The following is a 26,800-nucleotide window of genomic DNA, read 5'->3' on the forward strand; positions in this document are numbered from 1 at the left end:
CCTTGTGTGAGGATTAAAAAATAAATAAAATAAAATAAGGTGGGAGGCAGAAGGAGAGGTGAGGAGCCCCAGACCAAGAGAACAAAAATATTTTGTTAGGGTAATTTTTAAAAGATTTGTTTAAATATAGAAAAACATAAAGAGAAATCAGCCAGTCCCAAGATCAGTATCTTTTTTAAGTAAAGTAACGGGAGGCCATGTGGGAAGGACGCGGGCTCATGGGCAGGGGCTGCCTGTCACTGACTGTGTCACACGTGCTGTCTGGCCCCTGCAGGGCTCCGCCCCTTCCGAGCAGCAGATTATTCCCTGAAAATGAGCACCCATGGATTCCAAACCTTTCTTCTCTCAACTACACAATCCTGTCTCCACATGGTAATGCCCAAGGGCTAACACACACCAGCAGCGGCGCTCTGGTCCACGTGGGCCTGGCCCCGCTGCTCTGCCCAGTCTCCAGCTTTGCCCTGGAGCCTCTCTACCAGCCCTGCGATGCTGCCAGAGAATACCCCCCGCACCCACTGCCGTGCCAAGCATGTCCGACTTGCGGCTGGCGGGCCGCATGCCTTCGCTTCTACAGCCCTTCTAAGCGACTCTGGGTCACAGAATTATGACTATCCTTAGTGTGACGTTTTTATGAGCGAACCAAGTGATAAATGCAAAGGCTTCACCGTGCCTAACCTAAGTAATCTTTTCCCATGTTTTGGGTGTTGGGAGGCAGAATGCCAGCAGCAGGGCAGTTCATACTGTAAGTTGCCAAAATAATCATAACCATAATTGTGTATGAAATTAACAAATAAAAGATCACGCCTCCAAGACGGACAACCGACTTACCCACCCATCAGTCGTTTAAGCGCATAGTTATTAAAGGAACCGCATATGGTGCCTTTTGTTCAGATCCCCCTTTCTTGTCCCCTTAAGTCAGTGGTCGGCAAACTCATTAGTCGACGGAGCCACATAGCAACAGTACAACGGCTGAAATTTCTTTGGAGAGCCACATTTTTTAAAAAGTTAAACTTCTTCTAACGCCACTTCTTCAACACAGACTCGGCCCAGGCCGTGGTATTTTGTGGAAGAGCCACACGCCAGGGGCCAAAGAGTCGATTGTGGCTCTCGAGCCACCGTTGGCCGACCACGGCCTTAAGTGAAGTGTTCTCCTCTGTGGCTTTCAAATGTCCAGAGAGTCTGTGCCTGGGAGTGAGATGACCAAGCGACCTGAGCTCTACCTCTCTGGCCCCCAAAGGAGACAACACAGAACGGGAGGGAGGGGCCGGGCAGAGTCCGCCCCCCATTCCCCAGCAGGAGGCCCGGCCGGGGCCAGGGAGGGGAGAGGGGGAGCTGGAGCAGCCCCCCGCCCTCGCTCTTACCGATGTGCCTCCGCGTGAGCTCCACGGCGGCGTTCCTGTTGACGTTGGAGAGCAGCCCGAGGCAGAAGCGCTCCGAGTTGGAGGGGTCGGTGAAGCCGTCCACCGTCATGGAGGGCTGCGAGGCGTGGAATGTCTCCCCGACACGCTGGTTCAGCTCGTAGTAGGAGATGGAGCACCAGAAGGCCGGCTCGCAGTAGGTGACGGGCTGCAGGTCTGGGAGACAGGCCGGGCTGCGGGTCAGTGGGGGCCCCAGGGCCCTGCTTCCCCAGGGGGCCTCCCCGCCCCGATGCTCCAGAGACTGTTTCTCCGCCTCTCAGAGGGCATCACCACCCCCGCCCTCATGCCTTTTATTGCCTACAGTCTGCAGGATCCCATGGGCCGCCGTACTCAGGTGTGGGGAGAGGTGTCCCACCAGCCCAGTTAGTTTCAGTTCACAGGGCCCTGTCCTGCCTGGCCTGGCCTTGGGGTGAAGCAGGCTTCAGGAGGTGCTGGGCCCAGGGCGCTCACTGCACTGACACAGTCACCTCCGGCCTCTCTTCCAGGGCCCTGAAGTAACCCATGCTGACCTCTGCCCCCAAAGGGCTTTCCACCTTTGGCTCTGCCAGCTCTGGGGCAAACCCTAGCCTGTCCAGCACTGGCATCCCAGCCTCAAAACTGAGCAGCCCGGGGCCTGCGCTGTGCACCGTGTCTGAGAGATGGGGCACCTGGTGCTGCCTGCAGACGGGGCCGGCCACGTCTCTCACTCCAGAAACCACCTCTGGACGCCTCCAGGTGCCACCTGCCGGAGCGGCTCAGACACAAACGTGCCTGAAGAAACCCTGCGCTTGTCCTAGTTGTCTGTCTCTAGTCCCCATTAAGGGCTCCTCAGAGCAAAACGTCTTGTGGGGTGTTGGTTCTCGTTCTCAGAAGACTCGGGAACCCCAGGCATAGAGGTTCTTCTCATGTGATCCCCTGTGACCCCTAGCCTTCCTGTCACCTCCAGCCATTCCGGGTCCCCCAGCCGCCCCGTCCTCCTTCTGCCCACCCCGCATCACCTCTCACCTCCCCGCACTGGCCGGCACACGTCACCCCTCACTCACACCACGTCCCGAGTCCCACCTCTTCCAGCTGCCCCTCTGCACTGCCTGCTGTGCTGGCTGGGAGCCAAGCTCCCATACCCTGCTCTTGGCCTGCGTGGCTGGAGGGACCCTGCTTGTTCTCCCCATCTCAGACCCCCAGCCTGATCCTCACTCCGGCTCTGACACATACTTGGAGCCTGGCGACCTGGGTGTGTCCTGTGGGAGCTGGCGAGAGGCCAGGAAGGGCCTGCCAGGCCAAGACTCAGCACAGGCCTGAGACCCCTGCTCACCACCTTCCTGCGGTGAGAACCCACAGGCCCCTCTGCTCACCAGCCCTTTGAAAGCGTGTAAAGCCCGAGAGAGGAAACCCAGAAGCTGTTCTGAGAAGGCCCGCATCTCCTGGGGACTGTGCCCACGGTCCCTCCTGGGGGCAGACAGGGCGTCTGTGCATGGGAGGTACGGACCAGAAATGGACGTCCGTGCTTGCACACAACACACGCCCAGAACGTGTCAGCCAGGGAGCCAGGACGCCTAGATCCGGTGCTCAGCCGCGGCCGTTGGCAAGTGGGCCAGAGAGTTCTTTGTTTAGGGGAGAGGGGGCTCTGTGTGTTACAGGATGGTTAGCAGCACCCCTGGTCTCGGTCCACCCGTCCATCTCACCCTCGCAGGCTGTGGGAACAAGAAATGCCCCCAGGCACTGCCAGGTGTCTTCCAGGGGACAGAAGCCACGGGTTAAAAAAGCGCCTGCCCTCGCTGTTCACCAGGTCACGGAGCGCCAGCCTTAAGCCCAGGGGGACCCGAGCTCACTCTCCACTCCGGCACGGACCAGCCGTGTGGCTGAGCAAACCAGTCCGGCTCCGAGCTCCAGCTTCCGGATCCCCTGCCCCCACCACCTGAGCGGAGAGCCCTTCCCACCGCCAGGCGCTGTGCACGGAGGGGCAGATACGATTCCCAAGAAGCACAGAGCACGCACCAAGCACTCCGGAAATGGTGAGTACGATTGTAATAACTCTGATTATGTGAACTTGAGAACATCCTGTTCCCCTCCTGACCTCCGTCACCAGAGGACTCTCTGCCCCGTTCCTCTCTTCCCAGGGGGGCCGGAGGGGCGGGAAGGAGGCAGGAGACCTCAGCTCCTCCGTGGACGGGGAGCGAGGAGGCAGGAGTGACCGTGGCCCGTGGCGTGTGCGCCCGGAGTGGAGCGGAGCCACATCCAGCTCGGGCTTTGCCGGACGCTTCCACATTCCAATGAGAGGAGCTATATTCTAAACAATGTGGTCACTAAATGGGAGCTGTGTTGCTTTGGAAACCTTAGAAAATAAATAAACCCAAGTGCAGTTCAAGCATCCAAAGTGGCCGGGCAGCATGTCAGGACCGGAGATACTGGGGAAGGGCCGCCGGCCGCCACTGCCTACAGGCAGGCTCTGCTCGTCTGGCTGTGTGCCCAGAGGATGGGGAATGTGGCTTCCCGCTCCAGCCTCAGTTTCCCAGTTCTAAGAGTGTCTGCAGTGTACTAGAGGACAGCCAAAGCAGACCCTCTAGGCCACATGTGTCAAACACAAGGCCAAATCCGTCCCTCCAGGCCTTGCAATGTGGCCCGCACCGCGCTGTCATCACTGCACTCCGCTGCGTTTCCATCACAATGACAGTTTATGACTGTTCAGTAAACCATTCGGCCCGCGATTTAGGCTGGATTTTAGATTTTGGCCCCTTCTCTGATTGAGTTCGACACCCCTACTCTAGGCCGCTGTGCTTCTGGCGTGAGTTGGCCTGAAGGTGCAGCTGTGACTGGTCCGGGCTGGCCCTGATTGCCCGGCAAAGTGCAGAACAGAAAGAGTCCTCTCCCCAAGTTATAAATTCCTGCCCGACACCCAGGGCTCAGACAGGCAGGAGACCGACAGTGAGGGACCCACCTCCCCGAAGACCCCGGGCCCCGTCAGAGGACGTGGAGTGGAACCTGGCTCTGGAGAAGCATGGACTCAAGAAGTCTGAGAACCAGAGAGGGGCTTAGGGACCTGGCCGGAGAGGTCCTCCCGAGCAGGTTGGAGCCCTTATCCAATCAGCCTGCAACTTGCAGTCACACACACACTGGACAGCGCTGTGGAAAAGGCTGGACACGGGAGCCTGGCACGTCATTGAGGAGATGCGAGTTTGAAGGAGCGGAGCAGTCAGGCCAAGACGGTCTGGAAGCTGCCGTCTCAGAGATGGGCAGTGACCTGCGTTCTGAACCAGAGCAGCACCCTCAGCCCACACGTTTATGATTCTCTGCAAACAATTACAAGCCAGTCCTTGCTGTCCGCCTCTCTCCTTCCCACCACCCCTCCGCTGCTTCCTCAAGGCACTTCTTCTGCAAGAGGAGCAGCAGACCCCGAAGTAAGCCCCCCACCACTGCCGAGTTCTGCCTTGAATGGCACCTCGTTTTTTAAACCTCGCATACGCCCTCATTTTTTCCCCCACCTAAAGACTTAGCCACATCATGGTCAAGTACAAAAGAAAGACAACGTCAGGACCCTGGAAAAGAGAAGGCTATAAATGGGATAACCATAAAATTATAGCTACTGAAAGAACCCTCACCTTGGCTCTGAGCTTCCTAGCAGACAAGGCAAAAAGGGAGAATATGCTACAATTCTCTGGTTGACTTCATACTGGTTCTGCAGGGGGGGAACATGCTTGTTTCAGCACAAAATCTTAAAAGAAGTCTATCAAGGGGGTAACCCTTCCCCTACTTCCATCAAGCCAGTCAGCCAGCCCTGGTTTTCAAGAGTTTCCTGACAAATGCAGACACGATTTTACACAAGGTTGCTTCTTCATAGGAGCCTGAGGACATGCCGTCCAGAGGCTCCTCTGGGGGGATGGCTCTATGCTCTGGTGAGATGCTTTGCCCCAGTGGAGCATGGTTCTGCTTCTCTAGGCCAAGGGCTGGGCACACCGGGGATAGCAGATGATGGGTGTGCCCAAGGCCTCCCCTGCTCTCAGCCAAACCGCTGAGTCTGTGCTAATCTCTGTTCCTGAAGCGGAGGCGTCAGAGACGCGGGCACCTCCAGCTCCGGCCGTGCGCGGCCCCCTGCCCCTACCAGTGCGATGCCGGCCAGGCTTCTCGAGTGGCAATGGGGCACTTAATGCACGACTGGACCCCTGCCAGTCTTACACATGGGCTGGCTCCAGTGTTGAGCCCTGGCATAGACTCTCTGTTTTGTTTAAGGAAAAGAAAACAGAGTAAAACCCAGAAGGCAACACTTGGATGAAGGGAACCCTATTAAAAACATGTGCAAGGAATCCAAATCCGGTAAAGGCAGGGGAAGGCCAGAGGGGAAATGAACTTTCTACTATAAATCGAAAGCAGGGAGCAGGCAAGGCCGGGAGCACGGTGCTGCAGGCTAGCGGGTGAGCCTGCAGGGCTGGCTTCCTCTGGCCGCTCCTCTGGGTGAAGCAGCTAGCCATCCCCACCTGCCTTCAAGCGTCCGTCTCTCCTGCTGTTCCCTCTACCGGGGCTTCCTATCCTAAAGTGACCAGACATCCCCCTGTAGGCAGGACAGCCCCGATTTTTAACAATTTGGCCCGCGGCCCGCGGCGTTTTAAAATAGTCCCAATTTTAAAAATTGGGACTGTCCTGCCAAAAGCGGGACATCTGGTCACCTTACCTATCCCTGACTGTTAGGGCCCTGTACCCTTGGCTGTGGGGCATTGCCTAATCCCTTCCTACAGGATGGGCCCCCGTGTCTGAGCCACCTGCACACCTAAGCGTTATTCCTGCAGGCCCGGGCCATCTGGGTCACCCATTCCTACCCATCTCGCTGAAGGTGAGGGCCACACACCAGGGTGTACACAGAAGAAACCCCACGCACTCAGCCTAGCGCCCATTCACCGAGCCCAGGAACCAGGGCAAAGTCTCGGAGCGGGACCCTCAGGCGCCTGAGGGCACAGCCGGCAGCTGACTTCCTGCCATGGAGATCCCTGACTCCCCTGAGGGGAGGAGGCCTTTGGGAAGGCCGGTGCAGCAGCAGGAAGGGCCTGGAACGGGACCCATGTCCTCTGTCAGGGATCCGGGGTCGTCCCACTGCCTGCCACCAGCCCTTCTCCTGGCAGGAGAGGAAGGCACCTCTGCCCGAGGTCTCGGGAGGAGCCGTCACCTCCTTCACCTCCGCTCAGCGGCTGCTCTGGGCACTCCCTGGCACCCCGTTTCCCTAGGTCAGGACCCACCCCAAGATGTCTCACTGAGAAGCAGAAAACAACTTACTCACCAGCAGGATCCAGATCCTTATCGTTTTCCTTTCTCCCCACCTCCCACCTCCCTCCTCCTTCCTCCTTCCTCTCCAGCTGCCCCATCCTTCTGCCCTAGGTGCTTAGGAAATTCCAGGTGACTCAGGCAGCACGGTGTGTAATAACAGGAACATCACCTGCTCACACACACCCTCACCCCAAAAACAAAGCCCTGGGGTCTCCCGCAGCCTCTGGCGGGAGGCTGAGCTGGCTCTCTGTCACTCACCGGAGCTCCCATGAGTCACCTGACGTGACTTAACGGTGGTGGGAAGCCCAACCTTTCGCCTGGAGTGAGGAGGAAACGGAGGAGGAGCCAGATGACCTCTGTCTTACTTCTGTTTGTGCAGTGATTTCTTTGCAGGAAATCGTCATATGTCCTGAGATGTCCCCGTCTTTCCCTAGGAAGCACTTGCTGTGTGTGTGTGCCTGCCATCATACTGCCTGGTACACGAGCCATACCGCCTGGCACATGGGCCGGGAAGAAGGAACTCAGAGGCTGCTGCTGGGGCTTCCTCCCCGCCCTCACCCTTTATTTACCGTACAGCCCCTTTCTGACCAATTTTAGCCACCACCCCTCCCCACGCCTGCTCTCCAAAGGATGCCCTTGAGCTCCTGATGTCAAACTCGGGGTCTCTTCTGACACCTCATTTTGTATCTCTGTGGGACCTCCCTGGCATCTCCCATCCCTCTGGTTGCTGTGGCCCCATCCTGTGCCTGTCCCTCAGCTTCTTTCTCAACCCTGGCCCTCCCACGAGGTGACCCCCTCTCTTTCCTTTTCTTCTCTTTCCTTCTTGAGCTGGGTCTCCCTCTCCGCTGAAGTCAGCCACTCCTACAACTTCGGCCGAACCTTCGTCAGAGTTTCCACAGTGCGACCTCTGGGTGTAAATGGGATTATGAGATAGAAGTGATGGAACAGTGGTCAGGTCCCAGGGAGCAGTGCTGACCACGCAGGCCTGTTTCCTGCAGGTCTTCTCGGAGGCTTTCCTGCGCCAGGGCCTTGGAGGCCCTGTGAGGGAGAGTGCAGGTTTTCCACACTCACTTGATGACAAGGTCCTGTCTCCTGACCCCGCTTTGGGAAAGGCTGTCCACCAGCTTGTCCTCGGAGCTCAACTGGCCCTTTCATGCCATTCCGTCCATCTGCCATGTCCTTCCCTCCTTCCCTCCTCGTGGTATCCTACTTGTGTGTCCTTCAGCGTCCAGCTCACACGTATCGCCACAGCGCTAAAGTCTTCCCATCCCATCCGGCACCTTCTTCCTTGGCATCTGGCACAATGCATCCCAGGTGGACACGGACACCTCCAGCCACTTTGCCAGGCTTTGGATCCTAAGTGTCGTCCCCAGCTCTGGACCACCAGGGTCAGTACACACTGGGAACCCCGCCGGTGCTGACGACATGAGTTCATACACAGGAGACACTGGCAAGCCTGTCCCCGCTGGAATACCACCGCTGCCTCCTGCGACCTCGCAGGGTACCTCACCTGCACCTACTTCCTGTTTTACACTTACGCACAGTCCTGCCTTCTTTATCCCAACGAGGCCATGAGCACACCGATGGCAGGGTCTGTGAGTCCTCCTCAAATGCCCCCAACCTGGACTGGCACACAGCCACTGGGGAATGAATGGGTCAGGAAGAGACAGGTACAAGTGGGCAGGTTCCCACCCAGGGACCACATGGGACACAGTCTTCAATGTGACATTTGTCCCTGACTATACGTTAATAAACGCCCTTCATGAGCCTTGTTCTTCTGGGTAAGGTGGTGGGATGAGGGAAACTGGTCTCAATGCCCCAGCAAAAGGCCGTGCCCTGCTGCAGAGAGGAGCACATGCTCCAGATCCCGAGGCCCGAGTTCAAAGCCAGCTTCCCCACTTACTAGCCGTGTGACCTGGGGCAGGTTAGTTAAGCAGCCTGCCTCCTGCTTTCCTAACCTGGGAGATGAAAAGCTACCACACCACACCCTTAGACAGTTGTTACAAAGGTTGGCCTGAAACAATGGGCGGCACAGGAAATGGTAAGTTCTCAAGAAATGTTTGCCATTGTCACCTCCATCATTTCCTCCCTTCCAGCTAGGAGGCCAGGACTCCACGAGATTTTATGGGTGGAATGAAGCTGATAGTTTTAAGTGGGTGAAGGTGGGGGGTGCGAGGGCTTGAGAGAAAGCCAAGCCTGTCAGCACTGTGTCTCACCATGAGTCCTAACCCTGACTCGTCAACTGACTCGTCCCCCCACTCAGACCTTCCTGGCAGAGTGGCACCCACTCTTTGCTTTCCCAGCTCGAGGCCTGTTCCTACCTTTGGAAGAAATGACCTAAGAATTCTCAACCCTCAGACCAGGGGCCTGAGGAATGGGGAGGGAGGGACGTGTCCACCACAGGGCACTCTGCCTTGGGTCCACGTTCGAGAACCATCCTGACATCCTCATCCACACAAGGCAGACAGGAGTTCACAGTAAGGGACAACCATCCAGCTGACCCCTGAGTCAGGCAGCGGGGCTTCCGAGGGGTGAGCCTGCTGCAGAGTCCAGGAGAGAAAGTGCCGCCGGGGTCACGGGGTGGAGTACCTTCAAAGGCCAAAGCCCAGAGTCCAATTCACAACCATGACCTTTCCTTTCTCAAGTGTGAGCATGGCTTCTGGCCTCCAGGGTTTGTTCCTAATACTCCAGTCAGTCCTCTCCCATTCAATGTGACCTTCCCTGTCCAAAGCCCAGCACTCGCGGTGATATTATTTTACCAAGATGTTAAGACAGATCTCTCAAAGTCGCGTTTCACACTGCCCACTGGTCAGGCCATAGTGCAGGGGGTTTGCAAGCCTCTCTCCCTGGTCCAAGCCATGGCTTTCTTCACCTGATGCTATCAGTCAGGGCCTGGAAACAAGAGACAGCCCAATCCCCTCCGATTCACCAAGCTTGGGCGTTAACTCTTTCTTTTTCTGAGCCACACATTAAGCCCCAGCAATGGAGGCCAAAAACAAAATCAAACTCACATTCTTCCTCAGGCTGCTGGCCAGCACATAAAGCATCCCCTTCCATAAAAGTGGGAACGGATGTGTCGTTGGCTTTGAGCCCCTCAGCAGGCCCCACACCGGAGCGGAGGTCCGCTCGGGGGGAGAAAAGGAAATCTCAGGAAAATGGACCCAGAAGTCCCCGGGCTGAGGGACAGGGTGAAAAGGATGGTCCCGCTGCTCCAAACACCAGGAGCTGATGCAAAATGATCATAGAGGGAATGTGTTTGCCAAAAGCACAAAGAGGAGGAAAAACATTAAAAAACGGGTATGCACTATGACAGTGGTTCTCAACCTTCCTAATGCCGCGGCCCTTTAATACAGTTCCTCGTGTTGTGGTGACCCCCAACCGTAATGTTCTTTTCGTTGCTACTTCAGAACTGAAATTTTGCTACTGTTATGAATCGTAATGTAAATATCTGTGTTTTCCATGGTCTTAGGCGACCCTGCTAGTGGTTCTCAACCTGTGGGTCCCGACCCTCAGGTTGAGAACCGCTGCTGTAGAGCCTAAGACCAACTGCACTATGATCACAGTGGCAAGGCACAGATATCTGTGCTTGACCCACAAACATCAGAAGGACTATGATAAAGAAAAATAAAAAATGATTTGGGGTGGAGAGATGGTGGGCAATTTTGCTTCCCCCCCCCCCCCCGCAAGTTCCTTATATGTGTCTGTTTTAAATAAAAATGACATCACTGTAACATGGAATGCTCAGATAGACTCCAAGTAAGTGCATCTGAAACCTCTAGGGACGTTGGGGGCTGGAGTCGGCTTCCCATCCAACCACGCACACACGCTTGGCTGAGCACAGACCCTCGGCTCCTGGGCAGGAGGCTTGGGGAGTTTTCACTCACTCACGTCTCAGCATCACAGGGGGGAAACACAACCCGGCCCAGAGCTGCCTTTCCTCACACCACTGTTCTCAGGTTTCCGTTCTGCGGGTGACCCCAGAATCCCTGTAAGCAGAAACCCGATGGGCTGAGCTGGCCCGTAGGGGGGGCTGGGGCGGAGCCTCGCCTTCAGGACCCTCTCCTCACATTGGCCACCTGCCAGCGCTGCAGCGAGAGGGGAGACAGACACACAGACGAGCAGACACTTACCCAAGTTACTGTGTGCTGGGGACATCGGGTTTGGGGATAGGTTTGGAGAACCTGCGAGGGGAGACACAGGCGTGAGATTTCATAAAACACTCGTGGCTGGAAACCCAATTCCTAACATCCAGGTGGGGCAGCTCAACACAGCAGAGAGCAACCCGAGCTGACCCTCCCAGGCCCAGGAGAAAGCCCATTGCCACATCCTGGCCCATCCTGGCCCTCCACGGGCCCAGGTGACATCATCTGTGGAACGTGGGTGAGCGGATGACCTTGAGGTCTCTGCCATGACTGACAGGGTGATGCTCTCCCCCAGGACCCACAGCACAGGGGTGCCGAGTTCCCAACTAGGGAACGGACCCTACACCACACCCTCCTGCCCTGGGAACTGTGCCCCCCAGGAAATAAGAGGGGACGGCAAACGCTCTCTCCCCAGATCCTCAAAGCTCCAGGCAGCGAAGGCCAGCTGTCCCACACAGGTGGGGCCTGTGGCCACCCAGACGTCACCAGCCACTACTCTCAGTGGCTCGGGCACCTGGAGATACCATTCCAACCATTTCCCCTGGTTTCAGAAAACCCACCATGCTGCCTCAGAAATCCCACAGCTCGGCGGCCAGGCTGACATCTTATCTAATAAAAGCCCAGTGACCGGATGGCAGAAGGACCAGAATGACTGGAACCACCGCAGACCCTCGCCCTGGCCGGCCCTGCCCGCTATTGTCAGAGCAGCCCACTGGATCCCACCAGTGCACAAATTTGTGCACCAGCCTCTAGTTTTATATAAGACACAATGCTGTCCAAACCTACACAATTCTTCCTAGTCTGTGACCTCTCCACCCCTCAGCCCCAGGAAAGACCTTCCAAAATCCCAGTGAGTGCCGTGCCTTCCCACAGGGCACAGGGGCACGTCCCTCCTCTGTCCCGCACCCCCGGGCAGTGGAGAGTTGTTCGTTTATTAACAGCCTGTGGGTCTGGCTCCTCCCTGAAATCCACCAGTCCTCATATATACGCCCCCTTGAGCTGCTCCTGGGGGTTTGCTCTTGCTCTTACATGGGTTTCTTTTTCTCCCCCAGCACCCGATCCATCGTGGAGGTGAGGAGTCAGAACTTCCAAATCAGGGGCCTGGCCATGCCCCAGGCATTAGCTGTGGGACTTTGCTGAAGAGGTTTAACCTCTCTGAGCCCTGATTTCCCACCTCAGGCATCAGTTGGACATAACCCCGTCTATTGTGTGATTGGTAGAAATGAAGGGAGAGCGTGCATGTCAAACTGCCTTCCCCGTGACTGGCACCTAGCAGGCACTCCATAAAGACCAGCTTCCTCTTTTGTGGGGCCTCATGAAGACCCAGGAAGGCTGCGGAACCTTCTCACGGATCCGAGCAGACTTGTGTGTTAGGGAAGACCCAGGACTGGACAAGGGGGTCCTTGGGCTCCAGCCACCACATCTCAGTGTCCACCAGCACTGGGCTGGCTTCCAAATGGACAACTTGGCGTGAAGAAGGGAGAATGAATAGCTGACCCCACCCGCTCACCCACAGGCTGGCCGGGGCCCACAAAGCCCTGTGTCTGCTTTCGATAAATCACTATGTTCACACCAGGTCCCTGCAAGTACGTCTATGGGAGGAGAAGGAAGAGGGGGTCAAAGGCGGGTGAGGAGGGGGCGAAGTGGCCGCTGCTCAGCCCCTACACAGCCCCTCTCCTTTGGTCTGTTTTCTTTTAGAACAGGAATCATTCCACAAACATGAGAGCAGCGAGGAGGGACGAGGGAAGGGGGAGTGAGGAGAGATGTGGCATCTGGAGAGATGCTGTTTAGCTGGCCTGCTTCCCACGCCAGCATTTAATGGCTGCAAGCTTGCCATGGCCACTTGGCACCGCGTCCAGGAAGGTCTTCCATGCATTCCCACGGGGTTCACACTGCCAGCCTCTCACCCGGGGGGAGAGTTTAGGAAGGGTGCTAAACCCCAAAGTATCATGATGCCCAGGCTGGGTATCAAGCCACTACATTTACAATGAGCATGAGAGTTGCTCTCGTCCATTTTTCAAAAATTGCCTGCTCTCTTTTGGGCTGTGCACAAGGCAGGTGGCTGTGTTTTGTCTAGCGGCTCCGTGGGCACCAGGCATGCCCGCCACCATCGGAACGGAACATCTGCTTGGCTCCCTCCTCCTCACCCAACCGCACATTCCATGTGGCAGCTGGGGTTCAACTCAAGAAACCACTGGTTTGGAGCCCGTTTGGTCCCATAATAAATGACATGGGAACATCTGGAGATGTGGCTGGAGACAGCTGGGCTGGGTCCCGCACAGGAGGAACACACAGATCACATTTGGTCACCACACAGAAATAGACGCTCCGGGGGCCTGCCTCCACCGGCCAGCGGCTCCGGAACTATATGCCCGGTGATGGAGTCCACTCTCCCGGCATGGCCAGTGGCATCGCACTGAGGCCCAGACCCTGCTGACAGCCTGCCGTGGCTCCCCACCCGCTCCAGCCATACCTGCAGCCTTGAGTGACGTGCCCTCCTGCCTCTCCCCATTCTGGAGGAGTAGGCTCTGGACACACTGAGTGTTCATTGTCCCAAGATGCACCCGGCTGTCCTTGTGCCCCCAGGACTCTGTCTGGCACACCCTTTGCCAGACAGGACAACTTGGCTGAGACCTAGCTAGCTCCAAGACTCAGCTCAAGAAAAGCCTGCCCTGCAATGTACTGCTCTGCCCCAGCCCTTGCCCTCTACGCTGGATTCGGGGCCCTCTCTGCGCCCCGATTCCTTGTGGCAACTTCCATCAGGGAGCACAGAGCTGCACAGGAACCGCCCCTGTCTTGTCCGTCTCCCACCAGCTCTGAGCAGCCCAGGCTCCTCCTCTATCCTCAGCCCTTGGCCGGGTGGCTGTTTTACAGGAACTGGGTAGAGGCCTGGGGGAGGGCTGAAGAAAGAAAGAGGGCAGGAGGGAGGGAGGAAGGGAAGAAGGGGGGCAGGCCCTCAGGATTCAGGGCACACACGGGCAGGACTCTGACCTGCATCCATGCTGTGGTTCATCTGGTGGTCGCTGGTTTCTCCATCTTCACTCAGGTAGCCAGGGGGCGGGGTTTCTGAGAAGCAGAAGGAAGGGCTTGATTAACTGGCCTCCACAGCTCGGAGAGATTTTTTGCAAATGCTCTCACGTTCGCACCCTGTGCCGGTGGCTGCGCTGGAGGAATCATGGGCCTCAAAGCAAGGACACAGCTCTTGGCCCCGCTGTCCTCTGCCTCCCACCTCAGGCTTCCCCCCTGACCGCTACTTCATGCCCACCTCTGTTCACACCACCCCACTCCATAGTCTGAGATGGCTGCTTCTAAAACCTCTGCCAGGCTGACGTTACCCCCTCCTTCAAGGTCAGGCTGACGACCACCCTCGAGGGAGGCGGCTGACTTGCTTCAGCATCACCCATCTCTGTCCTGCAAAGGGCGACCCCTCAAACCAAACCGATCTCTGGCTCTGCTGCCTGCTTCCGGGCAGAGGCCTGGCTATTCGGTGTCTTTTTAGGGGACCTCATAGCTTCCCAAGTGAGTTGCGAGTTCAGCGGCAGCAGAGAACACGATCTTCTTGTCTGAGTGACCCCGGACCCTGTCTGAGGCCGGTGAATGAACACAGCAAGGGGCCTGCCCTGGGGAGCAGCGGCCCATGAGGATCTGACAAGGCTGGTTCCATAACGTGGGTCTCTCCCAACTGCGGTGATCCTCACACACAGGCCTGCCGTCAGCCTCGGCCCTGGAGGCCCACTCGGGGTGAAAGCTGGTCCCCAGGAGACTCACTCAGGGTGAAAGGACGCTCTGAAGGAACACAGCACGGCCCCTGCCCAGCAGCCACTGCCCTGCAGGGACCGGCTGCAGGCTGTCTCCCTGGCCTGGGGAGTTCACACGCTGTCTGCCTGTGAGTGAGGGGCTCCTGGAAGCACCTGCGCTCTCTCTCTGACAGCGGGGCCCACGTCTCCCTGCGGAGGGAACACACGACCTGGGCCTCTGCCCCCCGCCGGGCTGGCACTCAGCGGGCTGACTCACAGGCCAGCTCTGCGCTCGCCCACGCGGCTCGGAGCGCCCCGGCCTCCGCAGCCCGGCCAGAGGGGATTCTGCCTGACCTTCAGCTCCGGCCTCAAGGGCGGCGAGAGGAACACAGCATCGCTATTTCCGCCTCCAAAATAAATGACTGCACTGAGGCTGGGCGGAAGGGTCACACCGCCGCTCCTCGCAGCCAAGAAAAGCATCGTTAGGAATCGGGAGCCAAGGCCTGGGTCCTCTCCCAACGGGGATGTGGTTCTGAGTCAGGGGCCAGCGCTGCGTGCACGAGGCCGGCGGGGAGGCCAAGGGGGCCCCCGCGGGGCAGTGGGATTGATGTCCCCAGGCTGGCCCGGGCCGCACCGCCAGCACCCACCTGGAATATTGCTCTGCGGCTCGATGCCCGCGGGGAAGTTAGTGTTCTCGGGGATGGAATGGCTGTAGTCGTCCAGCGGGGGGAACTCGGCCGGGATCTCTGTGTGGCGTGGCACCAGCACCGGAGGTAGAACTGCCCGGGGGAGACAGAGCAGAGGTGAACCGAGGCCCTGCACCCCCAAATACACCGCCGACCCTCCCTCAGGGAGAGGAAGGAGGGGAGGAAAGGGGGCGGGGGGGGGGGGTGGTGACAGGAAGCATCTGCAGACCCCGGAGCGGGGCCGTACCTGGGGTCTCCACCCTCTGGTAGTGGTAGGGGTTCACGCAGACCTCGTCCTTCTTCATGTTGAAGGCGAACTCACACAGCTCCATGGCCCGCAGCTCGTGGTGGCTGTGCAGGTCGGGCCATCGCCACAGGCGGCAGTAGATGACGTGGGGGAGCCCTTTCCGATGGGACACCTGCAGTCGGCCATCCAGGGACCTGCCGGGACCGAGGAGCAGAGAGAGACAGTGAGGTGGATGTGGCTTGCCTCCTCCGAAGTCCTGCCTGCCGAGGCCCGAGTGAGCCTGCTGGCAGGGACGTGGGAGCCCTCCCTCGCTCCCTCTTCTCAACGCCGAGGCCGGAGGTCAAAGAACGCTAACTTGGTGCTGGCCGGGATCCTGGGAGCACACAGAGGCCCACCAAGGAAGGCTGTGCCTCTGGGGGCTGCAGAGTGGGCTTGGCTCCCCCAGGCTCTGGGGGAGGGCTCACCCCTCCACACACACACACACACACACACACACACACACACACAAAAGGAAGGGCACTTGAGCCCCGGTCTGCACAGGTCCAGGAGCCAGGGGAGGGGGCGGGGGCCAGGGATGAGCGAGGAAATGAGCTCTTTAGGTACGTGCATGGGTGACAAAGCACACAGCACGGCTCTAATCGCTCTCCACACTCACCCGCGCCTCCCTCACACCAGAAAACAAGAAAAGCAAACACAAAAACAACTCCAAACGTGTCTTTCTTAGGTGACATTTGTGATGAGCTGGGAGAGGATGAGGGACACTAAAGGGACGTTGAAATGGCAAGAGCCTGCACTCAGCCCTCCCAGGAGGCCCTTTCAGGGTGAGGGTTGGTTGCAGGGGAATCCAGGAGTCACCCACAGGGCTGTGCCCGGGCCGAGCAGCAGCCGAGCCCCTGGCACCACACCACACTCAGTTCTGCGACTGTCCCCGATCCGAACTGGCCAGACACACAGCAAATGGCAGGGCCCTGTCCCTGTCAAACCACGTCCTCTGTGGGGACTTGGCCTCTGAGCAACTGTGACCCCTACCTCTCAGGCCAGGCCCAGGGTGGGCCCGGGACAAGCAGGTCGGGTCCACGGAAGCTCATGTAAAAGGTAGAGCCTACCCACCCGACTACATCAGAGCCTCCTTCTTTATAAAACCCCAGGTAACTGCACGACAAGCACGCTGGGCAGCAGACGGGACTGGGCAGCTCAGGGCTGGCAGGAGCACCATCAGCCAAGAGCAGGTGGGCAGGCCGACGGCTTCCAGAGGGGCAGAAGGCTTCAGACGATGTCTAGTTCCAGACAGGCAAGGGGAGTCTATACACACACACACACACACACACACACACACGCACAATATTAACATGGGTTCTGTAAACACCGACTCTGTGTGGCACCGGGGACAGAGTAGTGGGCACAGCTTTTCTACAGCTGGGCGGGGCTGGTCGAGAGGCATTTGCGAGCTCTCCCTCTCTGTCCCCATGTGACGGAGGGCACCCGTTTGCCTGACTAAATGGGACTTACGGGCGCTCCCTGAGGAGCAGGCAGGAATGAGGTAGCCAGTGGATGATGAAGGTGACCGAGGCCAAGGTCTGAGTGTGGGGTGGACTGTGATGTAGTCATCATGGGTGTTTGTATTTGATGGGAAAGAGGGTCAAGAAGTGGGTGAAAGAGGACAGAAGGTTTATCAGACCCGCAGGCAAAGAATTTCCATTTCCTGATTCCTTATCCAATCCTTTCTATGTTACGTGGGCGGTTTCCTCTCAGGGCCTGAAGAGCTTGGCTGAACAACTACGGCACAGAAAGCTCCAGGCAAAGAGGAGGGAAGGAGAACAGAGGAGAAGGGAGATTAAAGGGGAGCAGTACAGGGGAAAGGGGAGAGGACAGGAGAAGGTGGAGGGGAGGAAGAGAGGAGGGACACAAAGAGGAAGGAAGGATGAGGGAGAAAGGGAAGGCAGAAGAAGGGGGGGGGGGACGGGTCAAGAAATGTCCTTCAGATCAAATAAAACAAACTGAATGGATGCATGTATCTCTGTTCTGCCCAAAACAGTGAGCAGGAAAATAGCAGAAGAAAGTGGGACGCAGAAGGCCGAATGGGAACAGACAGTAGAGCGGAGAGAGCTGAAACCAAGCACCTATCAGAGGAAGCCAACGAAAGTGATTCCATTTGCGCCTCAGAACCTGAGACTTGGGGATTGAAGGCACCACACTTCTCAGGATGAGGCTGAAAACAGGAGGATGGGTTGGAAGTTTATAGAAGAGGCAGTCAGATCCCACCCCCCATTTCCAAGCCCCACAAACAGGGCCTCCCCAGTCCTATGAGAGGCCATCCATGCCATGATGGGCAGTGTTTTCCAGAAGTCATCGGGTTCATCTCCCTGCTTCTGGGCCATACAACCTCTAACTCATGGCATGGATGGCATCTCATACAGTCCCTAACTCATGGCATGGATGGCATTAGCAGAAAATAAACTGGAGAGGGGGCTCTGGATGGGGCCACTAGGGCACAGCTTGGGATGAAGGTCAGATGAGGGCTGAGATGAGGATTCCTGGAGGTTCCCTTGCTTACTTGGTACCTAGAACAGTGACGAATGGCCCATGTCTCCACCCCCTCCGGTGAAGAAATTAAACAGCTCAGCCCATAAGAGACCTGCAATCTGACAAAATGACTATACAGAATAGCCCACCAGCCAACAGGCTGGAGCATTTCATATGTTTTTATTGCCTCACTCTTAAATATGAATGCACAGCTCAAACCCAGCAATTTAAAGATAGCCACTGACAGGAGGCACAGAGGAAGAAATAAGGAGGGAGGGCAAAGGCAAGTCTGAGGCAAGAAAGAGGAAACTTCCAAAGTAAATAAAACAGAACAAATACTAATATTCAATATATTCAACTAATATATTGAAATAAGATATTGCAATCCTAGAATAGGAAGCTTTATAGACTATTAAAAATAAAATCTCTTGGAAACAAAGAAGAATATAAATTAAAAATGCAAGAAAGAATCAAGTCAAAAACTTCTTGAATTCTTAAACTATTATTTACATTAATTCTTTTGATAATATAATTAATTTTTAAAAAAACAGGGAGCTATAGTAATCAAGGCAGTGTGGTCATAACAAACAAACAAAAACAAACAAACAAACAAACAAACCCCCTGAGAAAGAGATGATGGAACCTAAGAAAGTCCAGAAATAGTCACATACATCTGAACAACAGATTTTGGACAAAGGTCCAAAGACAAAGAGGAAGGCCAGTCTTTTCTATAAACGGCGCCAGAAGAGTTGGGTACCCAAATACAAGAAAAATGAACTTCAGTCTACACTGGCCCCCAGGACAAACATGAGCTGGAGTGGATCCTAATATAAAGCTGAACACAATGCAACTTCTAGAAGGAAACAGGAGAAATGCCCTGTGACCTTGTGATAGGCAAGCCTTGCTTAGATATCACACCAGAAACACATTCCATTTTTTTAAAAGTTGATAAATTCGACCTTATCAAAATGTAAGCTTCTGGTCTTTGAAAGTTACTGTGAAGAGACTAAAAAGACAAGACACACATTGGGAGAAAACATTGGCAAAGTCCCTATCTGATCGAGCACCTATATCTGAAATATATAAAGAACTCTAGACACTCAATATTAAGAAAACAACCGACCCAACTGTAAAAACACGCCAAGAACAACAAGGCCATTTGACCAGGATCATACGGCAGTCCGCACAGGCCCGCGGAGGAGGGGGCATCGCTCCTGGCTGCCGGGCTGGACCCGACGGACAGCAGGGCGACAGGCATGCTCTCCAGCTCACGAGCACGTGACCACTGGGCCGGCGGGGCAGTGTCTTCCAGAAGCCACCCCGGTCCATGCCCCTGCTTCTGGGCCATACAATCCTAACTCATGGCACGGATGGCATCCCATTCATTCCCAATGCATCGGCGACAACCCCTCTTGGTTTAGCCTGGGCTGCCCAGAGCCAGCGCGGGTAGTCAGTCCCCCTTCTCCCTGTCCTGCTCAAAACACACGCAGATGCTTTCCCAAGTAATGCCAGTGCCAGCAATTGGGGAGTTCCAGCTGCTGGCTTTCATTTAGCTGATGTGTCTGTCACACACCCTCACAGGCCACACAGGGCACCAGGTCTATTTTAAGTTAGTCCAATAAACAGGTCTTCCTCCTGAGCTGATGTTACCATAACAGGCTCAGTTGCAGGAAAGGACCCATTTGTGACCCACTCTCCTGACCCAGCCTTCCTTGCGGCCCAAGACCAGCTGCTGGGCTCAGACCGTCCCAGGAATCTGGCCTTTGCCTCCTTCCCATCTGCGACAGAGATCTCTTCTCACACCCCTGGCTTCCTGACAAGAGACCCCACCCCTCCCTCTGCTCCCCTCAGCCCCAAGTCTTTCTCCAGTAACTCCCTCCAGCTCCTTTGACAGAGTTTTTAATTCTTAAATATACTCTTCACCAACTGAACCATTTCCTGTGGCAGGAAATTAGGTTTCCTCCCATTGGCTCCAAGTGGGACCCATAAAGTATCCCAAAATGGTGGTAGGAGCCACAGCCAAGGATGTGGACATGCTGGAGTCCAAAGCCAACGGTGAGGGGAAGCCTGCCAGCGGCTCCCGGGCGGGGGGAGAGGGCAGGGCTGGGCCCACCGCCTGCCGCATGCCACTCGTGTCCTCTCTTCCCAGTGACCTTCTCCCCATAGCCATCTGGAGGCCGATGTGAATGCTGGTGGATCTGGACGTGGGTGAGGGAGAAGAGTGGAAGCAGAGAACATACGCTCCAGAAACATACAAAGATCTATTATTTAGCATGAACCGTGTGCCAGGCACACAGCTACTGTGTGAAAATACAAAACTGACAGAGCCCAGTATATCCTGCCCTCACCAAGCGCAGAGAACTTAAGGGGCTTGCCCACGGCCAAGTAACTTGTGAAAGGCAGGACCAGAACTGAAACCCAAACCAGTGCTGGAGGGTGAGGAGTGGGCTGAGCAGCACTTTTTCTGCCACCCCACTGCTGCATCCCTGTCAGGGAATGGACCTCCTAGCAATCGTCAAATAGCTCTGAACACCCATCGGGTCCCAGGCACGGTGCTGGCTACCTGAGTCAATGAACTGAACAAAAAGTAAATTTGTAAACACTGAAGCTGATTTTAGTTAGCACATCCAATACGAAACTTCTTAGCTTCTTTCAGAAACAGGCTCTCTCTTGTCCTGCCTATTTGGAGCAGTAGTAACAACAGTGGGCAGGAGTTGCTGCCACGCTATGCCAGGCACCGTGCTGGCCACTGGATGTCTGCAGTAGGTGGAATCAGTCGCCCTCTCTGTACCCTGGCCCTTTGCCGGATGGCTTTGCTGCTGCTCCTCCCATGGGTGGAGTGCACGTCCTTGTCCCTTGCCTCTGGGCTAGGCCAATGCTCGGCAAACCATGGCTCACGAGCCACATGCGGCTCTTTGGCCCCTTGAGTGTGGCTCTTCCACAAAATACCACGTGTGGGCGCACGCACATGTACAGTGCGATTGAAACTTCGTGGCCCATGCACAGACGTCCGTTTTCGGCTCTCAAAGGAAATTTCAATCCTTACACTGTTGATATTTGACTAATGAGTTTGCCGACCACAGGGCGAGGCTATTGCTTTGGTCCATGAAACATCAGCAGGACGGGTAAAGTACCATCGTGTGTTTCTGCTTGCCCTCTTGCACCACCTCTGCCCTCACCATGGGAAGAGCTTTCCTGGGACAGCTGCTGCCCCTCGGCCTGGGCCCAGGAACCAACAGGTGCAAGAGACTGAGCCAATCCTGCAGCAAAGAGCCAAGCCCAGGTGAGCCACAGAAGCATAAACAATCATCGTTTTGGGGTGGTGTGTTACCCAACACTACCTGACCACTACATTACCTGTCTTTCCGATAAACTTGCAAGCATTACTGATGGAGAAATAGAGTGTCTGAAAGGTCACCCAACTTTGCAAAGGTCCAGAGTTCATCTCAAATGAATTCAGGCTTTGTGACTCACTCTTCCCTAAGTATAATGGCTTTGATGCTATTTCCTGACCTTGACGAGAATACCGTGACATGACTTAACCATTCCAGGAGGACATCGTTTTTTATTTCTAGAGAACAACATCCCTGTAGGCTTTCAGAATCAATTTGCATCACTTATGAACTTATACCCAAATGCTCAACTAATGTTAATTTTTTGAAGTGGCCCAAGTAGCATATTGACAACTCAGTATGTTATCAATATCAAACCAAACCTCTGGCATCCATTTCAATGCAATTTATTCTTTGTCTTGACTTTTCCCCCAGTATCTGCTATATGTTCGAGTAAGGAAAGGGGGTTAGTTCCCATCTTGGGTCGGGTTACCAATTACTACTATAAAGCCACACCCATGCCCACACTTCCCAGAGCATGCAGGCTGCGGCTGGCAGGTCCATCTGCTCTGATGCCTATACTTCCCTCCCACACCAGTAGCATGAGTCCTCGCCTCTTTCCCTTGGACAACAAGCAAGCTAGCATGGTAGCCCCTGTTCACAGACCTACAAGAAAATCTTTGCATGTCACTCTTCCTGAGCTTTGTATTTTGTGTGGGTTTTGTTTTCGTTTCTTTTTTCTTTTTCTTTCCTTTAAAAAAATATATATTTTATTGATTTTTTTAAGAGAGGAAGAAAGAGGGATAGAGAGTTAGAAACATCGATGAGAGAGAATCATTGATCACCTCTTGCACACCCCCTACTGGGGATGTGCCCGCAACCAAGGTACATGCCCTTGACCGGAATCAAACCTGGGACCTTTCAGTCCGCAGGCTGGCGCTCTATCCACCGAGCCAAACAGGTTTCGGCTTTTTTCTTTTTCTTATTCTAAAATAAAATAAGGCCTGGATGACTTCAAGTTTGAGTTAGGTGTGCAGTCATCAAGCCTTCTAAAAAGGCAGAAAAAAATCCTGCTGGGGATTTGAACAGGCCCCTTGCATTGGTTCCACTTGGCCTCTGAGCAGTGGTCTGTCCTGAGATATCACTCTCCCTTCTGCACCTGAAGACGCAAGGATCAGAAGGTGCTTTTCCTCCACACAATGGACAGCCCAGGACAACTAGCTGATAGAGCAGCAAATAGAAAAGCCCTGAAAACTCTCCTGCTGGGAGAGTTTTTATTTGGGGGTTCACCTGGGATCACTTCCTCTGGGAAAATATAGCCCCAAACCAACGCTGCCTTTGTTCTGAGCAGATCTGCTGGGGGCCGTGTGCCTAGGCCTCCGGCTGCAGGTGACACACCGCAGAGGCCTGCTGCTCAGGGAACCGTGTCCTGGTCAGCGGGAGCTCGGGCTGGAAGTCCACCTGAAAACCCACTTGGGAGGACGACAGACAGCAGGTCCTGTGGGCAGTTGAGAGCATCTTGTGGAATCCCTTCCTTCCATGGTGAAAGAGACCGAGACTGAGGCACTAGGAGCCTCCAGGTGACCCAGCAAATGCACTAAGGGCACAAAGGCAGCCTCCCAACTGCCATTTCCCTGCAGCCAGGCTTCCCCGCTGATGAGTCTGGGAAGTGTGAGTCCACTTTCCCGCCTGGTGAGTCAAGGACGACAAAACAAATTCTTTTCTTTGTTGTTCTGAATCTTAAAGTTGCCTGAAGGTCTCAGGCAGCTTTAGGATGGCAAAAGCTGTTTTCAAACATGAGCTGAGCCATCAGTGCCTCTGGGTGGACAATGTACACTGTAATTCCTGTGCTATCACTGCAACGTCCTGAGGTTTGAAATTACATTAAAGTAAAAAAAACAAAAACAAACAAAAAAAAAAACTGGCCTTTGAGCTATACGCTGAATATACTATTCTCAGACACTTTCAACATTGTCATTGGTGGTTGGTGTTTAAATACAATGAGTGGCCAGATTATTATGTTCTCTGAACGCATAATAATCTGGCCACTCAGTGGATATCTTATATAATAAAGGCTAATATGAAAATTGATCCCTCAACCAGGAGTTCGACCAGCAGGTAGGCCAGCTAACTGCCCATGTCCCCTCCCCCTGGCCAGGCTGGCTAAACCCCACCCATGCATGAATTCATGCATCGGGCTTCTAATACACACATACACACACACACACACACACACACACACACACACACACTGACTGGCCATATTATTCTGTGTTCAGAGATCATAATAATCTGGCCACTCAGTGTAAAAAGCAACGTCTCCAGCGTCAGCTTGTTCTGTTCACTTGGCACCACCGAGAAGGAAGCTGGCTAGGTGAGGCTTGTGGTGGAGTAGGTTCTGGATAATTGAGGTTTCACTGGAAGCTCTGCCACAGTGACCACACGCTCCAGCCCAGTGTCATAATGTCCTGAGCAAGTTCTGGAAGTACTTTGAGCACGTTTTTAATATTCCCTTTAGACTGGCCCCTGAGCAGCTGCCACCGGCATTTCACAACCCTGATACCAGGCATTAAACCATTTCCATCAAGAACAACCAATTCCCATCTGAACTCACAGATGGGTCATATCCGGTGTTTCAGGCTGCCAAATTGGGGGAACACCCAGGCAAATGCCAGGCTGAAGCCCGCATGCTGTGCTTTAAATATATATATATATATTTTTTTAAAATTGATTTTTTACAGAGAAGAAGGGAGAAAGAGATAGAGAGCTAGAAACGTCGATGAGAGAGAAACATCAACCAGCTGCCTCTTGCACAGCCCCTACCAGGGATGTGCCCGCAACCAAGGTACATGCCCTTGACCGGAATCAAACCTGGGACCTTTCAGTCCACAGACCGACGCTCCACCACTGAGCCAAACCGGTTTCAGCCCGTGCTGTGCTTTAGAGCTGTGGCTAGTCCATTCTCCACTCCTCCCTCCGAGACTCTGCCAGCCAGCCAGCTCAGGACCACAACAAGCGGGGCTCCTGGGCCTCAGTGTGAGCCCCAGAGGTTGCAGGAGCCTCAAGGGAAGAAGCCCAGGACCACCGGCCCTGCCCTCTGCGGGGGGCTGGACCCCACAGGAAACACAGGGAGATCTGAACCTCTGGGCTTCCTTTCTCCCAACGGGCTGGGGAGGGGCACAGAGAGGGAGACTGATTTATGGAGAAAGCTCAGCTTAATTCTAACCACTGGACAGCACACGTACACTGAGTGTGTCCCAACATCAGCTGTGAGAAAGGTGAGCCCCCCTGTTTCTCAACCTAGTGCTCCCAACGATTGGGGCCAGATAACTCTTTGGGAGGGGGTGCTGTCCTGTGCGCTGTGGGATGGTTAGCAGCATCCTGGCCTCTGTCTACCAGATGCCAGTATTGGCCCCACCCCGGTTATCATCACCAAGCACGTCTCCAGATACTGCCAAAACGTCCCTTTGGGGCAAACTCGCTCCCCCGGGTCCCTTGAGAACCATGGGTAAAGAGAAGGTTCTGGGAAGTGGGCGTAGGTCGGGGAAAACGGAAGCCATTTATATCTCAGAGTGAGGTGTTTACCGGTACTTCTCACAGGATCCAGGAATGCTATGGGCTGGGCACCCCTTCCCCCATTTTACAGGTGAAAGATGTATGTAACACTGGGTGACTTACTTGCCCAAAGATGCCAAGAACAGCAGGCAGAAGTGCCTGGCCTTGAATCTGGGGGTTCCACCCCAAACCTGCTTCCCTATGGATGCAAAACTCAGGGTTCAGTGTGTTAGAACCATCCTCGGGCTCTCGGGAGGCAGCTGTCCTTGTTCCCTCTTTTCCCTGCTGCAAAGAAAAGTAGTGAAGCCTTAAAGAAGAAGGAGGGAAAGGAGAAGGGGAGGAGGAAGGGAAGGGCGGGGGCAGATTTCATTTGCAATCTTTCTATTTAACAGCTTCGGTTTCACAAACTTTTTTCTTTTCTTCAAACACCAATTAGAGGGGCATGGCTTTTTCTCAAGTGTCAGGATCCTAGAGGTTTCAAGTCGGAAACCGAAGATGCTACAGAGATCTGGGCTGGTCTCTGGTTGATGGAAAAAGGGGAAAGAACAATTGTGAGGCTTCACAGAACTTTCTGAGTGGCCATTTCCCTCTGCCAGTTGACATTCACGGAGAGTGGGATGAAGCCTGAAGATCATCTATTCGTTTGTTTTTTAAAGAGATCGCTCCTGGCCCCTTCAGGACCCTCAGATCTCTTGGCAACCTTCTGTGTAGATTAAGGCAGAAAGCACACGTTACCCTAGTTTTTACAACCCCTGACCACAAAGCTCACCTCATAAAACACAGTGTGTCTGAGATGCACTCACAGATCCGGGTGCGTTTAGACACTTCCTCTCACTGCCCCGGTGCCGCCAGCCTCCTGTGGCCCAGCTAGGCAGCGAGGCTGCTCACCCCCTAGCCTGTAGACGTAGAGGCTCTCTGTTTCCAAATGGCTTTTGGGAAATGGATTCATTGGTATTTCCAATTTGGGGGGAAACGAAATAAAATGCCAGACTGAACTCCCAGGGTTGAAGAGTCCTTTTCTCTGGGACACAGTGAAGCTCCATCTAACTTGGGAGGGGAAGCTAAGAAGAAAGAGCATTTGGAGACGGTTAGATAAGTATCTTGGTTTCGACCCGTTCCTCTGCCTAAGAAAAGACAGGCTTAGAGGAGGTGAGGGGGGTGGAAATACAGATCCTTGAAACTTAAGGATGCACTGGGCCTCTAATATATATATATATATATATATATATATATATATATATATATATACACACACAATATATATATATATATACACTATATATATATATATATATATATATATATATATATATATATTGCCAGATTATTATGCATTCAGAGATCATAATAATCTGGCCTCTCAGTGTAAAAAGCAACGTCTCCAACACCACAATTGAGGTTTGAAATTATATTACAATAAAAAGAATTTTATGTGGGTTTTATTTTCGTTTCTTTTTTCTTTTTCTCATTGAAACTTAAGATATACGTTTGCACTCCTGAAAAGTAAAAAGAACAGAGCAGCAAAGGTCACCTCCCCTGACAGCGCTGTTCCTCTGGTCTTATCTTCCAGGGAGCTTCTGGGTTAGCTCACATCACTACACAAACAATTCTTATTACGAGACTCTGAGTCACTCTGTTTTTCACTTTCTTCCACGAAGCGGCAGCCATGAAGGCCTGAGAATCCTCTCTGGGCCGCCTCTCTCCACCCCGGTTCCCAGCCTCCCACCTCCCGCCCCACGGGCTTTGCACGAATCCAGTCCCTGAATCACTTCCTGTGGGCAGGCAGCACGTTTAGCGTGGGGTTTTCTTCCTTCTTTTTTGGAGAAGATTCTCACAGACGTTTGGGGTGAAATGAATGGAACCAGGGGATGATGACTGGCCGTCTTATCCTATCAAAACACATCAAAGTTTCCGAAGACTTACAGAAAAAT

General features: G+C 54.4%; 1 protein-coding gene across 2 annotated transcripts in view; it reads right to left on the minus strand.

The window, feature by feature from the left end:
* Positions 1–26,800, minus strand: part of SMAD3 (SMAD family member 3) — a 116,829-nt gene that overhangs the window by 8,711 nt on the left and 81,318 nt on the right. Inside the window, exons 2-6 of one of the 2 annotated variants that reach the window (XM_036437926.2) lie at positions 15,460–15,653; positions 15,174–15,305; positions 13,781–13,855; positions 10,778–10,828; positions 1,362–1,574 (exon numbers count right to left, since the gene is read on the minus strand). In XM_036437926.2, coding sequence (XP_036293819.1) covers positions 1,362–1,574; positions 10,778–10,828; positions 13,781–13,855; positions 15,174–15,305; positions 15,460–15,653 — 665 coding nt within the window. The remainder of the gene's footprint in view (positions 1–1,361; positions 1,575–10,777; positions 10,829–13,780; positions 13,856–15,173; positions 15,306–15,459; positions 15,654–26,800) is intronic. The other variant, XM_036437935.2, reaches the window with a different exon arrangement.

Source organism: Pipistrellus kuhlii, unplaced genomic scaffold, assembly GCF_014108245.1.
Source record: "Pipistrellus kuhlii isolate mPipKuh1 unplaced genomic scaffold, mPipKuh1.p scaffold_m20_p_1, whole genome shotgun sequence".
In the NCBI taxonomy this organism is placed as follows: Eukaryota; Metazoa; Chordata; class Mammalia; order Chiroptera; family Vespertilionidae; genus Pipistrellus; species Pipistrellus kuhlii.